Source organism: Hemicordylus capensis, chromosome 11 (genome assembly GCF_027244095.1).
Source record: "Hemicordylus capensis ecotype Gifberg chromosome 11, rHemCap1.1.pri, whole genome shotgun sequence".
Classification (NCBI taxonomy): domain Eukaryota; kingdom Metazoa; phylum Chordata; class Lepidosauria; order Squamata; family Cordylidae; genus Hemicordylus; species Hemicordylus capensis.
The window spans coordinates 6,376,521-6,395,040 of NC_069667.1; the positions used below are offsets into that span (position 1 = coordinate 6,376,521).

Sequence of the window (18,520 nt, forward strand, 5' to 3'; positions counted from 1 at the left end):
CAGAATCAAGAGGACTTCTAAGGAAATAGGTTTAGGGTGTGAAATAAACTCTTGCAGAAACTCTCTTGCAGAAACCTATCTAGAGCAAAAGTCCTTCCCCACAAATGAAATTTATTTATTTATTTATTTATTTATTTATTTATGCACTTATATCCCGCTCTTCCTCCGAGGAGCTCATAGTGGTATTCATGCTTATTTTTTATCCTCACAACAACCCTGTGAGGTAGGTTAGGCTGAGGTATAGATGACTGGCCCAGAGTCACCGAGCGAGTTTCATGGTTGAATGGAGATTCGAACTCGGGTCTTCCCAGTCCTAGTGCAACACTCGTAACCACTACGCTGTGCTGGCTCTTTGCACTGCCCCTTCTGTGCCCCTCCCCAAAGTCCATTTAAGACACGCCTGTTGTCCCAGGCTATTAGTTTATTTACTTTAAACTGCTTGTTTTGTTTTTGTAAAATTGTTTTAATCATTTAATCCTGTTTTATACTTATATTTTAAATTATATACATCATCTAGGGGTTCACATATCAGGCAGTATATAAATATGATAGATACATCTTTGCCCCTCTGCTGTCACCACTGTATGATGTAATACGGTAATAAGTGTGTTAGACTAGGCCCGGGGAGACCCAAGTTTGAATATACACGTAGTGCTAAGCAGTTTGTTCCAAAAATAGTATTCTTCAGTTATTCCCTCCCCCTAAAAACATTTCTGTTTAAGCAGCATCCATTTATATTGCTATTTCTAGGGAGAAAATGGCATTCCTGGATTGGATGGTGCAGTGGTAAGTTTGTTTTCCATTAATTGTAGGGTTTTGTATCATTTTGTCAAGCCATTAATTAAGAGAACTGAAGTTGATGTCTTGGTGCACTATTTCTGCTCATTCTCCCAGCGTTACTGTATACGTTGCAAATCAGAAAAAGCAAGACTTGATCATTCGGGATGGTCTGAATCCCATTCCCACAACCATCTCTTTGCTGGGACCCCAGCCACTGGGGACCCACTTGGAGGTGGTTGTGTGAAGACAAATGGTATGTGCTTATATCTGGCAAGATTTTGCACCATGGCTGGCAGAATGCATTGTGAATTAACCAAGGACTCCTCCAAAATGGCCTCCGCGCCAGGGAATAGGCCCAGAAAGGGCCGAAGATGCCCGAACCAAGTGGTTTTTAGGAAAAGGAAGGCCGGCAGGGGAAAGGGGAACCTCTGCAAACCCCACCTCCGCCACCTTGGAGAAGCCCCCAGGAGGGAAAGACAATTTCAAAAATTGTTCGTCGAACCCCAAACTGGGGTTTGTGTGTGTTTGGTTTGGGTTTGAGCTGAACCAGAGGTGGTTCAACTCAACCCCGAACCTTCAAACCGAACTGGTTCAATGTCATAATGGTTCGAATTCGAACCGGTTTGCACACCCCTAGCTGCCACTCATGGGATTAGCCACGGGTACGACTTAAAGAATTATATATATAGATTATACTGTTATAGAGATGTGATATAACAGTAGGAAATGTAAATAATATCGGGCATTATTACTGTGCTATATTACGTTTCATCAAAGACCGTAATAAAGGATTTACTTACTTACTCACTCTCCATCCTTTAGGACTGTTCTCATGGTTATCATTAGAGCAGGAGAAGATTCTTACTCTAATTCAGGAGCTGGGCATGCTCCTGATACTTGGCCGTGTTTTAGATAAAAGCAAGGTTGGAGGCTGGGAGCTTGCTCTTCTGTCTAGTCTCAGCTAGGTAAGATGAGCACGCCCTTCCCAGATTCTGCCCCCAGCTTCAGAATGAAGTTGGAGGGGACGCCCTCCTACCAGCTGGGGCTTAGCTCACGGTCAAGCTCCCTGCTGCTGGCCTTATTTTGATCCAACACAACAGTCAAATATCGGGAGCATTCCCAACTCTTGAATCAGGGTAGGAAGCTTCTCCTGTTATAGGGAAGGGATTTCCGTGACCCCCCAGTTATAGTCAAGCAAGGGTGGTGAGAAGAACCAAGCCCATTAAGAGTCTCTTGAGACAGACCTTTAAGCTCCAAAGACGTTGTAAAGGTTTATTAAGGGAGTTACATACTTGGACAGAGAGCCTGTGTCCCTGAGCTTTGTGTCCTCATAGTGCAAGGACAGAATAAGGAAGGAGGAAGGTAAAAATGCAGCAAGCAGCTACGAAGAGGAGGGTGAGATCTGAGGGCAATCGGCCTACCAGTCTGAGGAAGCCAGAGCAGGTTGAGAGACAACCAGAACGGGGAGACAAAGAAGACGACCCTTGCTTGCTCTCTCTGTGCCCAATGGCCCTAGTGGTCAATAGCATAGGACAGGGATTTCCAACCTGTGGTACTCCAGGTTAGGGATGTGCAAACAGGTTCGACGTCAAATGTGTTTGACGTCGAACCGAACCACCCCCTGTTCGGTCCGACCGTGAACCGAACCCACACGCCCCTGGCCAGTTTGCGGGGTTCACGAGGTTTTTTCTTTAATTCCCACCCCCCCCAGACTTACCCCCTCTAGGCAAGTTGTCCAAGGCGGCGGGGTGGTGGTGTCCGCAGAGGTTCCCCCTCCCCCGTCAGCCTCCCTTAGTCTTCAGCCAGTTTTCAGCCTTCCCCTGCCCCCAGTGCAGTGGCCATTTTGGAGGCCACCGCACCTGCACAATGGACCTCTGCCAATTAAAAAAATGTAATTCTTTTTTTTAAATTAAAAAATTGTGAACCCCCCCACCCCAGCCCGGACCGGGTGGCGGGTGAGGTTTGACAGGGTGCCAGACTGAACTGGCCCGGTCCAGTTCAGGTCCATTTTGGACTCGAACTGAACCAGACCAGCCAGTTCTGTGCACACCCCTACTCCAGATGTTGCTGAACGACAACTCCCATCAACCCTAGCCACTTGTAGCTAGGGGTGATAGGAGTTGTCATTCAGCACCGCTGGCAGTGCCACAGCTTGAGAATTCCTGGGCCTGAAGGTGTCAAGCGTCGATGCTGCTGGCGCCGTATCTCCGACGTCTCCTATCCCAGTTCCGATTGTGAGGACAGCTCTCCCGACTGCCAGGTCGTTGCTGTGACTGCTCACAAGAAAACCTGGGCGTGAATTCTTGGGCAGGGGCGGTGGGGAGGGGATTAATGAATAAAACCCTTTTAAAAAACGCAGCCCACTAGAAGACACGATACTCACAGAGCCAAGGCTTTCACACTGCAACCTCTTTTTAATGATGGTGACCGATGGAACTGAGTCTGCCCTGCGACTGCCACAACGAGGCGCTAAGAACCATCCCTTCCTGCACTGGTGATTTTCTTGCCTAGGCTCTGTGACTGGCACAATCTGTTTTGTGCACAAGGAAGCCCTGGGCCATCTGTGACCAAAGCCTGCAGTGGCCTTTGGCTCGGGATGATGGGAGTTGTAGTCAAAAAGAGAGCTGGTCTTGTGGTGGCAAGCATGACTTGTCCTCTTAAGCTAAGCAGCATCTGCCCTGGTTGCATATGAATGGGAGACTAGAAGTGTGAGCACTGGAAGATAGTCCCCTCAGGGGATGAAGCCGCTCTGGGAAGAGGATCTGGGCTCCAAGTTCCTTTCCTGGCATCTCCAAGAGAGGACTGAGAGAGATTCCTGCCTGCAACCTTGGAGAAGCTGCTGCCAGTCTGTGTAGACAATACTGAGCAAGATGGGACCAAGGGCCTGACTCAATATATGGCAGCTTTCTATATCCTAACAGCTGGGAATCCCTGTTACAGTGAGGGAAATAAGTATTTGACCCCCTGCCGATTTTGTCCGTTTGCCCTCTGACACAGAAATGACCAGGCTATAATTGGAATGGTAGGTTTATTGTAGCTGTGAGAGACAGAGTAACAACAAACAAACTCTCAAAAGCCCAGTGCCCAAAAGTCAGCAATGGATTTGCATTGTAGTGAGGGAAATAAGTATTCGATCCCTTCACAAAAGTTGTCTTAGTACTTGGTGGCAAAACCCTTGTTGGCAATCACAGAGGTCAGACGTTTCTTGTAGTTGGCCACCAGGTTTGCACACAACCCAGGAGGGATGTTGTCCCACTCCTCTTTGCAGATCCTCTCCAAGTCAGAAAGGTTTTGAGGCTGATGTTTGGCAACCCGAACCTTCAGCTCCCTCCACAGATTTTCTATGGGATTAAGGTCTGGAGACTGGCTGGGCCACTCCAGGACCTTCATGTGCTTCTTCTTGAGCCACTCCTTTGTTGCCTTGGCTGTGTGTTTTGGGTCATTGTCATGCTGGAATACCCATCCACGACCCATTCTCAATGCCCTGGCTGAGGGAAGGAGGTGCTCACCCAAGATCTGACGGTACATGGTCCCGTCCATTGTCCCTTCGATGCGGTGAAGGTGTCCTGTCCCCTTAGCAGAAAAACACCCCCAAAGCATAATGTGTCCACCTCCATGTTTGACGGTGGGGATGGTGTTCTTGGGCTCATAGGCAGCATTTCTCCTCCTCCACACATGGTGAGTTGAGTTGATGCCAAAGAACTCGATTTTGGTCTCATCTGACCACAACACTTTCGCCCAGTTCTCCTCTGGATCATTCAGATGTGCATTGGCAAACTGCAGACGGGCCTGTACATGTGCTGCCTTGAGCAGGGGGACCTTGCGGGCACTGCAAGATTTCAGTCCTTCACGGCGTAGTGTGTTACCAATTGTTTTCTTGGTGACTATGGTTCCAGCTGCCCTGAGATCACTGACAAGTTCCCCCCGTGTAGTTCTGGGCTGCTTTGTCACCGTTCTCATGATCATTGCAACTCCACGAGGTGAGATCTTGCATGGAGCCCCAGACCGAGGGAGATTGACAGTTATTTTGTGTTTCTTCCATTTGTGAGTTATCGTGCCAACTGTAGTCACCTTCTCACCAAGCTGCTTGGCGATAGTCTTGTAGCCCAGTCCAGCCTTGTGCAGGTCTACAACCTTGTCCCTGACATCCTTCAACAGCTCTTTGGTCTTGGGCATGGTGGTGAGTTTGGAAGCTGAGTGATTGCTTGCTTCTATGGACAGGTGTCTTTTATACAGGTACTGTAACAAGCTGGGATTAGGAGCACTCCCTTACAGAGGGTGTTCCTCATCTCAGCTCTTTACCTGCATAGAGTGAAAAGACACCTGGGAGCCTGAAATTTGCTAGTTGATAGCGGATCGAATACTTATTTCCCTCACTACAATGCAAATCCATCGCTGACTTTTGGGCACTGGGCTTTTGAGGGTTTGTTTGTTGTTATTCTGTCTCTCACAGCTACAATAAACCTACCATTCCAATTATAGCCTGGTCATTTCTGTGTCAGAGGGCAAACGGACAAAATCAGCAGGGGATCAAATACTTATTTCCCTCACTGTACAAGGCAAGCTGGTGCCTACCCTTTCACTAAGCCACCTAATGGCACAGTGGGGAAATGACTTGCCTAGCAAGCCTGAGGTTGCCAGTTTGAATCCCCACTGGTATGTTCCCCAGACTATGGGAAATACCTATATCGGGCAGCAGCGATATAGGAAGATGCTGAAAGGCATCATCTCATACTGCGTGGGAGGAGGCAATGGTCAACCCCTCCTGTACTCTACCAAAGACAACCACAGGGCTCTGTGGTCTCCAGGAGTCGACACCGATTCAACGGCACATATTACCTTTACCCTTTCTCTGCTGCCTACATTTTCTTTCCCACAAACCAGGGTCTCAATATGCTATACCTGGTGCAGGAAGGAAGGAGTAGTTGGGCATAGTTAAGTCAGTTGGAGGGCAGGAAGCTGCTTAGGCCTTCCTATCTAGCCTGCCACTTTTCCTTTCCGAACTGCGACGCCGCTGCTTAAACACCCTCATCCTTTGGGGGAATTTCAGATATGGACATGTGTGGAGCTGACCGACCCAGAAGATCTTTATCCACAATGGCATTCAATGTACACGCCAGGGAAGAAATCATCTCCAGGGATGGTAGTGGCAGAAATCAGATTTTCCAGTTTGGTTGAGTCTTATAGACAAGTTGATGGTTCTGATGCAGTCACAGCTTTTGCCGAATAATCTGTTGCATTGTCGATGACCTTAAATTAAATCAGATTTAGGCAGCAAGCAAGACTTCAGGGGCGGAGCTTTAGTTGGGCGGACGGGTTCAAAGAACCCAAGCCACCCTGCTCCTGGGAGCCGCCTGCTCGCCTTCCTCCTGAGCTTGTTCCTGGCCGTCTTTGGCTGGGTATTTTATTGGAGGGCAGAAAATACCCAGCTGACCATGTAGCTGGCTGGGACCTGAGCTCTGGAGGCAGCGCTGTCCCTTCCAGTGCTGGACACGCCCCCAGCATGTGATGTCATGTGTAGGGGCATGGCTGGCATGCAGAAGGGGCCGCTGGGGAGAGGGGTGAACACGAGCCCTCTCTCCTCTACTTGCGCGCCTGCAAAGCTTGTTTGGAATGTCAGCGATTCTTTGTGCAAAAAGTTGAAGAGCTGAGCAATTCTTTATACTGATCCCTCTCATTACAGGGTCCAAGTGGTTTCCCAGGTCCACCCGGAGCTCCTGGCCGTGTTGGGCAGCCCGGTGGTCAGGTAACCCAACCTTTCAATTTACACTTTTTATTTCTTAGACTGTGAATAACGGAGGTTTCCTGCCACTGCCATTGAGAGAGAGAGAGGTGTGACTGGCTATAATTTCACTACTGGTGTTGCCTACTTGAAAATATAAGTTAGTCACAATGCATAGGGCTTGTATAGTTTCTCTGAGAAAGCACAAAAGTGCAGTGAATGAGTAATAGATCACCAAAATAAGACCTCTCCAGGGAGGAGAGTTGGTCTTGTGGTCGCAAGCATGACTTGTCCCCTTTGCTAAGCAGGGTCTGCCCTGGTTTGCACTTGAATGGGAGACTACATGCATGAGCACTGGAAGATACTCCCCTTAGGGGTGGGGCCGCTCTGGGGAGAGCACCTGCCTGCTTGCTATGTAGAACGTTCCAAGTTCCTTCCCTGGCAACATCTCCAAGGCAGGGCTGAGAGAGACTCCTACCTGCAACCTTGGAGAAGCCACTGCCAGCCTGTGTAGGCAATCCTGAGCTAGATGGACCAATGGCCTGACTTGGTAGAAAGCAGCTTCCTATGTTCTTATGACCTGGGCCTTAGGGTCATACCCTTCTTTGTGCAAAAAGTTGAAAATACAACCCAGTGAAATAGATCTTCAGTTTTAGAACAACCTAGGGATCATTTCCAAAACAAGCCTTTGGGCTTTGGGCTCTCAGGGTTAAATCAGGCGGGACTGGGAAGTGAGGGGATTTACCTATCACACCGTCATGCTTTGTGCTTAACCAAAACTGAGGAATGGGGATCGTGCTCCCCTTACACAGGAGAGTAATCTCTATGATCTGGGCCAGAAGATGCTGGATTTGGCATGTGTCTGCCCTGTTTGAACATTGTATGTGCCTCCGTGTGCACACAGATTGGTATTCATTATTGCTGGAGGCAATGACAAGATGGGCCAGGATAGGCCAGATGACAAGCCAATGACAAGGGAAGGAAGGGAGGCACATTTCCAAATTTCCCACCCTCCACAGGGAAGCAATGTAAATGATCATCCAATGCATATTATGTGTGTGTCAATATTTTTACGTTGTCAAAGTATTCAAGTGAAAGAAGAACTGTTAACTTTTAGATTTGGGGTTGTTTTCTACTTTTATTTCATCCTTTGAGGGGATAAATCTCTCTTGAGGGGGGATGACTCGCCTTTTGTGCCTGTCCAAATAAACTGACATTACATCCATCGTGTAAGCTGCAAGAAATTCACATTTGTTCTGTTCCCATTTAGGGGCTGCCAGGTCCACCTGGCCCTCCAGGTCTTAAAGTAAGTGTGGCTTCTCTCTTGACTTTTGAGTTTCTGAATTTGCCAGCCATTAGAAATAAGAGCCATCCATTTTCTCATGTAAATGTGTTTGGATTTTGAATTTTAAAAAATGGCTTCCTTGTGCAAGGGTTAAAGAAGGACGAGCAGTGATTCCTACATTCTGGAATGATACATTTAATGATGAAATTAGATCAGATGTGTTGCTTGGGAGAGGGAGGGGGAGAAAGAGAGAGAGAGAGGGTGTGTGTACAATGTCACTATAACATAATTTTTGGTGTGTGTCTGTTTTTTAACAGGGTAACATGGGCCTCGTTTTCCAGGGAGAAAACGGAGAAAAAGTACGTTCAGTTATTTTTCCCCCCTGTGTGCCAAACTAGGAAATATCCATGTGCATCAGCAAAGGGCTGGAAAGGTGTAGTGTCTAGAGGACAGAGGGTAGTGTACTTGGGAAGCTCATGTGGAAGTCCATCCTCAATGCAGGTTCAGTCCTTTCACTCAGCAACTTAGGGGTCCGTCTAGGGTGCCAGTCCTTGAGGGGCGCATAAAGAGTGCCAGAATGTAGCACTGCCAATTATCCTTTCTCTCCCTGGAGTACTGCACAGTGGTATAAGAATGTAATATGTAATGCTGCCTCCTGCTCCCCAAAGGACCTGCACATTCTGCACCCCGAAATCTACAGCCTTCTTTACTCGTTGCACCCCAGCCCCCAATAAAAAGCGGGCCTCATAAGCCACACTCCTCCTTTTGCTTATGAATTGCCGGCCTCAGCCTTCATTTCCAGAATGAAATTTCCTCTGACTGGTTTTCCAAAGTAACAGCAGCACCTTTTCGTCTCGGAAGGCTTAAAGTCTTGCCCCCATAATAGGCGGGGAACCTTCTCCCATCGTATCCCCAAACCACTGTGGGCTAGTCATTCTCTGGTCATCTGCGTGGGCTGGTCATTTGACCTCACAAATAGCAGCTTGTGTGGCCAACTCAATGGCCATAGCTTAGTGGTAGAGATTATGCTTTGTCCGCGTCGGGTCCCAGTTTCCATCCCCAACATCTCCAGTGAGATGGAGCTGCAGCAGGGACAAGGCAGAAGAAACCCCACCCCACTGAAGATTTTTTAAAAAATAAAAATCAGGCATTTTAACAGCTTCTCTTCCTTTTTTTTTTTTTTAAAGGTGTTTTAATCTGTGACATGGCAGCTTCCATTTAAAGAATAGGGCCTTGTTTTAAAAAAAACAGGAAAATTTCTGCGGTGTATTTTTGCTCTCCCCACCGGCCAAAAATAAATAAATTAGGGTTGAGTTTTCAAGATCCTGTTCATCCTTAGCAAGTTATGCTGAAAAAGTAGTGACGATCCCCGGTTTACTGGCACGTGCTTGGTAGCTTGGCTCCATTTGCTATCTTCCCTCCCTGAACGTAATGAATGAAAGGCCAGATCCAGCACCCTCCACCTCTGTGACCTGGGGGGCGGGGGCAGGGGGCAGGGCAGATGCTCTCCTGGATGAAGCCATCAACTTTCCTAGGCAATGGTTCACTTTCCCAAATGTCTGCAGCTGTCAACGGAGTGTTAACAGGGAAATGTTTATTATCCCGCTACTGACTCTGCAGCTAACCCCGGTCTGTTTCTCATTAGAGCCCGGGTGGTGCATCGCACAGAGACACTTTGGGGACTCTGTATCCATGATGGGCTTGCCATCTGGACTTGCTCACGCTGCTAGTTCCCCGCCCGTCAAGTAGGCGGGGCACCGGTACGGCGTGGCCCCTCCCTTTTACTAGCAGGATGAAAATATACAAACCAAGAAGATCTATGTGGATATCCTCCACTTGCTCAATTTGTGTGGGTTGCAGAATCCACGGTGGGGCAGAATTCTGTGGTGGTGTTTTTCTCCCCTGGCAGTTTCAGTTTCAAGGTTATTACGGCCCATGACCAACTCAGAAACAAGTGAAGGCCGTAATAAACACAGACGTATTTCCCCCTGCAGAAAATACAGAAAGCAGAGAGAATGTTTTTCTTCCTCAGTGAAATTGATTGGTGGTAGATTCAGGACAGTCCCAAGAGAGCAGTACTTCACACAGTTCTGATGGAACATACTGCCTCATGACGTGGCTTCGATGGCTTTAAAAAGGGTGAATGTCACTGATTATCAATGGCTGCTGAGGCTCTCACATGTCATTTAAAAAAATGAGGGTTGGAAAACTCATGGGAAAAGAGGACTGTCAAGGCATGAGCATTAAAACCTCCATGTTCATAGGCAGTGTATCAGCAAATATTAGTCGTGGAGGGGCAACATCCAGGGAGGAGTTTGCCTTTGTACCCTGCTTATGGACTTCCTGGAAATATCTGGCTGCCCACTATAGGAAAGAGGACGCTTGTTTTCTTATGGCTCTAGCAGTAGATAACCCCAGCCAACTCTCCAAGCTATTAATGGGATGAGTAGAGTAAATCTCCTTGTAGGTCCAAAATGCTGTAGAAACACAGCCCAAGGTTTTTGCAAAGCACTTAGGAAACCAGCGTTTCTCTGCAGCTTGGAGATGGGGCTCAGTGGTAGAGCATCTGCTTTGCACGCAGAAGATGCCAGCTTCACTCCCTGGCAGCATCTCCGAGTAGGGCCGGGAAAGACCCCTGCCTGAAACCTTGGAGAGCTGCTGCCAGTCAGTGTAGGCAAGGTCGAGTGAGACAGACCCATCTTCCTATAGCTTAGCTGCCTGTTTTTTCAGTGAGCTTTCCCAGAAGGAGATCCTCATTCAGAGATCCTGGGTTTCCCAGAGCTTTTCTATTAGCCTGAAGATCCCTGGAAGGACGATTTAGGTGTCCAGGGTGTAAGCTGTGAGTGGAGAACCCTTTACATTAGGCAGGTTGGAAACCTCTTACTTGTGTTAATGTCGGGTCCCTTTCCCCCTCATAGGGAGACGTCGGACTTCCTGGACCAGCAGGCCCTCCACTTTCTACTGGGACCCAGGAATTCACAGGATTCCAGAAAGGGCAGCAAGGAGCTAAGGTCTGTTTTTACCATCTCGATAGTGCCCATTTTAGGGGAATGGGAAGCAGCTACGTGGGATCGGGGAATGCCAAGCCCACCACAGGCTGATTATCCGTGTTGGCCCAGGCTTTCATTACCCTTTGAGATGAGCTGGAGTGAAGCTACTCTGCAGCATTCAAAACTGCTCTAAGACAGCTGTAATGATACTGTATGTGCCGTTTAACCACCACCACCACCACCAATATTTATATACTGCTTTTTAACAAAAGTGTCCCAAGTGGTTTACATAGAAAAATCCTCTATAATAAAGAGCTAAAGTGTGCGCCCGTGTCCCTGCCCGTGTCTTTCTCGGCTGTTCTGGGCATGCGCAGAGCGCATGCCCAGAACGTCCGAGAAAGATATGGCCACAGGGACACGGTGGCCATGTTGGCTCCCGGAGGGAGCAGGGAAAAGGGAGAAGGGAGCAGGGAAAGACGGGGCAAGGAAAGACGGCGGCGGCAGCAGGACCGGCCTGACCGCGGGGGAGGGGGGACGGCGGAAAAAGGCGGCGGCAGCAGGACCGGCCCAACCAGAGAGCTGGCGGCCATGTTGGCTCCCGGACCGGGAGAAGGGAGCAGGGAAAGACGGGGCAGGGAAAGACGCGGGGCAGGGAAAGACAGCGGTGGCGGCAGCACCGGCCTGACCGCGGGGGGGGGGGGGACGGCGGCAGGACTGTCCCTGCCGCAGAAACAGCCGCGGGGAGAGGAAAGGCGGTTGCTGGTCTTGCCCGGCAGCCAAAAAAAGAAGGGAGAGGAAGAAGCCAGTCGAGGTGGCGGCCGCCAGACATGGTGAGGAGGCGGCGGGAAAAGCATTAAAGGGGAGGCCGGCGGTGGCGGGGGGCCCTTGCCCGGCCGGGGAGACCGGCCGCGGCATGGAGGCTGACGGCGGCGGGAGGGGGAATGGCGGCGCGGGGCCCAGAGCGCACAACTCCCCTAGCACCCGTTATTTTAACGGGCCTGAAAAAACTAGTAGTATATAAATAAATAAGATGGCCCCCTGTCCCTAAAGGGCTGACAATAAAAAAAAGAAACTTAAGATAGACCCCAGCAACATCCACTGGAGGGATGCTGTACTGATGATGGATAGGTCCAGTTGCTCTCCCCCTGCTCAATAAAGGGAATTGCCACGTTAAAAAGGTGCCCCCCTGCCTAGTTAACAAAGGGACTGGGTTTCCTGAAGGCATTTCAGGTGGTCTTTCCTACAAACTAAAAAGGGTACAGGCATTTTGTAGGGTCGTGCGGTAGATCATAACTGCACAACTTTTGGCCCAACAGCTGCTGTTGGACTGCAACTCCCATCATCCCTGGGCACTGTGGCTGGGGATGATGGGAGTTGTAGTCCATCAGCTGGAGGGCCAAAGTTGTGAATCCCAGGGATGGGATGATCCATTCACCTCCTTCCAGCTCTTCTTCCTTATTGGCATTGTCTGCTGGTTCCTGTTGACAGTGGAGCGAGCAGATGGAACTGCTGGATTCTTGGCTCAGATTTTTGCCCTGCCACTTGTAATCAATCTTTGGCATGCCTTCTGTGATAACTGGCAGGAATTTGCTCAGAGGTTAAGAACATCCTATTAATGTTCCGTTCCCTAGGGAAAAGCAAAACTAACAGAATACCGCACCACCCTACAATGATTAAAAATATTCTCAGATGGCGTTGAGAGTGATTCTTTCTTTCCCATTTCAAGGAGCAAAGAGGCAGAGAGACAATTAAGTCCTCTGGGGCTTGATCTTGGGGAGTTATTCAACACTGTTAATGATTAATTTACTGGCAGTCTGCTCCCTAGAGGCCTTGATCAATAACTTCCCACGCTATTTGGCTGCAGTTGCCATCCGCGTTTTGGATTCTTCTCTCTCAATATATTTTCTCTCTGAGAACGTGAGTTTTCCCAGGACGAGACACGATAGACGGTCTGTCCAAGATTATAATCATTAACTTGGAAATGTTGACATACCAAAGTGTTTTTGCCGAATCTCTGAACCGTAAACTATGTTAACCCAGGTGGAAGATGTAATCTCTTAGGGAAACAAATAAGGGGGGAGAGAGGTAGCTCTCTCTTGTTTCCGATATTGCAGGTTTTTTCCTAATTCTGTCAAATGATCGTATTTCCAAACTGGAGTCATAGGATTTGCTAAAATGGAGCAAGCTTTTTTGGTTTTATTGGAAATTATTATCTACGATTAAATTGGACCATGTACACGTATATGTAACTGACTCACTTAAATATTTGTATTTTAGTGTTTATCATTTACTTTTCGGGCAGGAGACTAGCATATGCAGACGCAGGAAAGAGCCTGCGTCTGCAAACATGGAAAATCTGAGGATGTATAAACTCAGGATGGTTGAAAAAGTGATGCACTCTGTTTTCCATCTCCTAGGAGTCTCTGATCTTCTATACAAGGGGCAGGCCATGCCAGACCCTCCCGCTGTTGTTCAACTACAACTCCCATCATCCCCACCACATTGGCCAGGGATGATGGGAGTTGTAGTCCAACAGCAGCTGGAGGGCCAAAGGTGGCCTACCCCTGTTCTATACTGACCCATTTGTTGTTTTAGGGCATCCCGGGACCCAAAGGATTCCCTGGATTGAACGGTTTTCCTGGTCTTCCGGTAAGATTTTGTTACTCTCCGGTGTAAAATAGGGAGCTGAACCAAGTAATTTCATGACGTTTGCAAGCCTCACCTTCTTTTCAATACAAATGAAGATTTACTTAAGATCTGGTTCGCACATTACCTTCTAAAAATATGAGTCTGGGTTTGTAGTGCAGAGAGAAGACCAAGCACGTTTTCTGTATCCCATACATATTTGCACTGTCTTCGTGTGTGTGTGTGTGTGTGTGTGTGTGTGTGTGTGTCCATTCTCACGTTTTGTGTGTGTCTTCAGATATGGGAATGACTCTTGGGTGTTTATTCAAGAGTGTGTTATGTCGAATATGAGAAGTGGTGTAAAGTTGGGGGGAGATCAAGCTGTTGAGCCCAGTTTTCACTCAAATGTAGGCTTTCCTGATGTGGTTTTGTTAAGAATGGAGTCGCAGTGGACTGGTGTATGAAAGGATTCTTCACCCTTTCCCTTCCACCATATTTTCCTCTAAACATTCTCTCTCAAGCTTCTCCCACCCCCTTTGCCGGATAGCTGCATCTTTTCCCCTTCAAGGAGAAAAGCAGCAGGGGCAGAAAGTGTTTAGCAGAATAATTGCTGGAAGGGAAAGGGTTAAGATGGCCTCCTCCCCCCCCCACCCCCATGTGGGTCTTCTATTGCAGATTGCAGCTTCCACATCTGCATGTTTTTAAACGTGGGGAGGGGGAAGGTGGAATGGCATGTTGCCTTTCACCCCAAATCAAGTTCTGGCTGACCATCTCAGAAAGTATAGAGCAGAACAGGGAAGGCATTATAAGGACAACAACATTCATTGTGGCATGGATGGTCTTCCTTCAAAAGGAACCTTTTTGTTCTCAAACGTGGGTTCACAAACTTGGGTTCTCAGATGTTGTTGGACTACAGCTCCCATCATTCCCAGCCACAGTGGCCTTGTGGCTGGGGATGATGGGAGTTGTAGTCTTAACAGTGTCTTGGGACCCAAGTCTGAGAATGTGTGTTCTAGATTACAACTGAGTAGGAAAATAGCACAGTGGTAATAGTCAGCGCCAATACTGAGGTCTGCTTCAAGCAAGATGATTTTTCTCCATGGATAAATAACAGTATAAGCATGTACATATCAGCATGTATGAATATAATGTAGAACATGAACACACCTCCCCCATGGGTACGTGTGATGCCATGCCAATCGCAACTTTCCGCTGTGTACATGCAGTGAAATAAAACTGTGTGAGAGATTGTGAGAGAGAGATTATGGTATATATGATGTACTTGCAATTTTCCCATATGGAAATGATCATCCATGTAGGAAATTGTCATGTGTGAAGTGTTCAAGAACAGGACTTACCATCTGAACACCATAGCCAGAATATTCCCCTCTTCCCAAGTTTCCTATGTGGTTTAAAGATACACTTGAAAACAACATATGGCCACAAGATGGCAGCACAATCTAGTCTTCCTGACCACTAGAGAGGCCTTGCTTTATTGATTTATTTGCGTACTTTTATATCCCGCTCTTCCTCCAAGGAGCCCAGAGCAGCCTACATGATTATGCTTATCCTCCCAACAACCCTGTGAGGTAGGTTAGGCTGAGAGAGAAGCGACTGGCCCAGGGTCACCCACTGAGTTTCACTGAATGAGTTTCACTGAATGGGGATTCGAACTCCGGTCTTCCCAGCCCCATTTGTATCCCTGTGCAGCATTGAGATGTTAAAAGCGGTTGCTCAAATAGAGGCTCATAAAATGAGTGTTTTTCTTGAAATTTCCTGCTCTTGGCATAGGGGTTGGAACTTCTGTCAATTTCATTCCTTTCTTTATAGTCTCAGGCATAAATATTTTAGGAAACGTTACAAGCAGGGGGTAAACTATTTGCAAATTACATTGGAATTGGAACGGTCTGCTGCCGTTTCCTTCCTCCCAAGACAGGTGCAGATTGTTGTGCAGGTGAGGGTGGTGTTTCAAACACGCTGCGTGCATGTGAGAAGTGGGGCCGATCTTTTTGCACCCCTTGCTTTTTGCAGCAAAAGGAGCAAAAGGCCAGAATGCAGACGTCACGTGGTTTCATCCGTGCAGGAGTTACTCCCGTTTCCTTATGTGGAAAGGGACCTAATATGTACCTGGGTCTCCCACTGCATCCTGCATGGGGTATCATGTGGAGTATGGGTCCACACCCCAGGCAGTGAGCTGACTACAGGAGCCTCCTAGAAGCACCTCATGGGTAGGCTTGGAGTGTAGTGAGAGGGCAGGGCTGATTCATCCACTCCCAGATGATGTTCGCCTACAACCCCCATCATCCCCGGTCACTATGGCTGAAGGGCATTGTGGCTGGGGATGATGGGAGTTGTAGTCCAACCATATCTGGGAATCTAAGCCTGAGAACCCCTGAGTTAAGTAGTGTTAAGGAGTATACAAGGTGAGGCGGGTGGCTGCTAAACGAATGAGGCTACTAAACCTCACTAAACAAGGTGAGTTGGGTGGCTACTAGAGAGAGGGCCTTTTCGGTGGTGGCACCCCATTTAGCCTCCCCAGTGAGGTTTGCCTGGTTTCTTCGCTTTGTTCTTTTAGATGCCGGGTGAAGACCTTTTTGTTCACTCACTCAGACCTTTTAAATTCTAACATTTTAAAATGTTTTCATCCAATTGTAACTGATTTTAAAAAATGTTTTTAAATTTGTTTTTGTATGGTATTTTGTATTTTCTTCCCCCCTTCCTTCCTTCCTTCCTTCTTCCTTCCTTCCTTCCTTCCTTTCTTTTAGTCTGTTATGATTTAATGTGTGTTTTTATCTTATGTTGTGCTGTAAACCACCCAGAGGACAATTTGTTATGGGGCAGCTAACAAATAAAGTTGTATTATGTTGCTATTTACACACAGTCCCATATGTTATTGACTGGATTTAGTACTTTAATTAACGGGCCCTTTCCAAGGGCTAGGATAACGAAAGAAAAATTAAAGATATCGTCATAGTATCCGTGCTGTCCCAAGTAGTGTGGCCTTCTGTAGCTGATGGGTTGTAATTTTATCGATGCCCAAGGTATCAAGATGGTGTTCAGGTTCTTTTGGTACTGCATCAAGGGCACCCACAACTATTGGCACCACTATTGTTTTCTCCTATTATTTGTTTATTTATTGTTTGTTTGTTTGCACAATCAAACAAGTATTATTGACTGGTTTGTTTTATCCAGACATCGAGTCCTTCCCAAGGACCTGGGATAGCTGAATTTTGTTATCAATATTGTTGTAGTTCTTCACCGCAAAATGTAGGCTGTTCTCAGTAAAGTTGTTTATTATTGTTGTTGTTGTTGTTATACGAAGGGAGAATTCCTATATGATTCTTACTTCATCCCTTTGCTTTGCAGATGTCAGTCTTCTAGTAAAACCAAAGATTTCATGCATGCACACACACACTCATGCCCAAACACTGCCTCTTCTCCTGTGTTTCTCTTCCTATTAGTACATGAATCAGGCCCACAAATTTTGGCAATCAGTCCCATCTCAGGAAGCCACCTAATGGCACAGTGGGGAAATGACTTGCCTAGTGAGCAAAAGGTTGCCGGCTCGAACCCCCGCTGGTACCTATATAGGGCAGCAGCAATGTAGGAAGGTGCTGAAAGGCATTATCTCATACTGCGCAGGAGATGGCAATGGTCAACCGCTCCTGTATTCTACCAAAGACAACCACAGGGCTCTGTGGGTGCCAGGAGTTGACACCGACTCGATGGTAGAACCTTTACTTTACCATCTCTGGGGGATGAATGCGCATGGTGATTTTTGGCAACATCTATCCCCTAGAGATGGGGAAATGGGTGATAGCATTGTTGCACCTAACAGCTTTCCCTGTGTTATCCCCCCGCCGCCTTCTTTATCCCCACCCCCAAATAATTGGGGTAAAATTGCAGTCATTTTTGCACAGAGCAAAGGGTGAAGGTCACAGTGAACAAACGGTTGTCCTCTCTCCATGGAGTAATCTTTGGAGGACGTTCCTGCCCGTTTCCATTTCCATTTATCGGACAATGTTTTATAGAAGTTATTTTATAGAATCTTTTAAAAAAACTGTTGCAAATTTGGCCACTGCTGGCCTGATGGTCTGGACAAGAAAAGCACAAGAACATACGGAGGGCTGAAAGTTTTGCAATGGTGACCCCTCTTTTCCATCTCTAGGCGGGCAGGCCTTGTCCAACATCACAATCGTCATTTGTCCGCACAGATAATACCACCACCCCAGCTGTGTGCCACTAGAATGTCCCCCTACATTATATGTAACTCTCTTCCGCTCTTCCTTTGTTTTTACGTTGTTTTTACGTTGTTTTTACCTCCTGAAGATGCATCCATGCATCCTGGCTTTTCCTGACTGACCCTTCCCTTTTTCTCTTTCCTCCTTTATAAATCTTGCCTTGGATTTTGTTGTTGCTGTTTTTCTCTCGCTGACGTGTGGATTAATTGGTGTACAATTTGGTTCCTTTCCTTTCAGGGCACCTTTTTTTATGGGGAAAAAGGAGAAAAGGGTATACCGGGCCTGCCAGGGCCTAGAGTAAGTAGCTGTTGCCTTTTGGGAAGATGCTTGTGTGGGGTGAGGATGAGGTGTAGGCTTCATTTGTTTTGTCCCACTATCCACCATACTTCTTATTTTTTGTTCTGACAAATACAAGAAACAGAATCCGTATAAGCTAAACAGTCCTTGTCTGTGTTTATTTTATACACTTGTATACTATCCTTCCATTTAAAACCAAAATCCAGGGTGGTTCACACATGGAAAGCAAAACCATCAGAGAAAGTGTCCAATAAAATCACTGTCTGTAAACCGACAGAATTCAAGACGCTGTCATTCTTCAGCCTGGTCATTAGCTCTCAATGCCTCGCTGGATGATGAAGCGGCCTAGGGAAGTAAAAAGGTCCAAAAATCATACCGACTTTTGGGTACCAAAAAGATATGGGAGGAAACAGCAGGTAAGCCAAGTTGCAGAAAGAGTTCCAGAAATGGGAACATTAAAAAGGCCCTGTTCTCCCCAGTGGTCCCTGTCACAGGGATTCCTAGATGGTGTTGAGGACCACTCCCATAATCCCCAACCAAAGGCCATTGCTGCTGGGGGTGCTGGGAGTTGTAGTTAGCA

The 18,520-nt window shown here is 47.4% G+C and overlaps 1 protein-coding gene across 4 annotated transcripts in view; it reads left to right on the forward strand.

The window, feature by feature from the left end:
• Positions 1-18,520, forward strand: part of COL4A6 (collagen type IV alpha 6 chain) — a 213,516-nt gene that overhangs the window by 139,552 nt on the left and 55,444 nt on the right. For 2 of the 4 annotated variants that reach the window (XM_053273264.1, XM_053273265.1), the window contains exons 8-14: positions 751-786; positions 6,464-6,526; positions 7,773-7,808; positions 8,105-8,146; positions 10,706-10,798; positions 13,373-13,426; positions 17,881-17,940. In XM_053273264.1, the coding sequence (XP_053129239.1) occupies positions 751-786; positions 6,464-6,526; positions 7,773-7,808; positions 8,105-8,146; positions 10,706-10,798; positions 13,373-13,426; positions 17,881-17,940 (384 nt within the window). Of the gene's footprint in view, positions 1-750; positions 787-6,463; positions 6,527-7,772; positions 7,809-8,104; positions 8,147-10,705; positions 10,799-13,372; positions 13,427-14,915; positions 14,992-17,880; positions 17,941-18,520 lie in introns of those variants that run through there. The other 2 variants (XM_053273266.1, XM_053273267.1) reach the window with 2 other exon arrangements.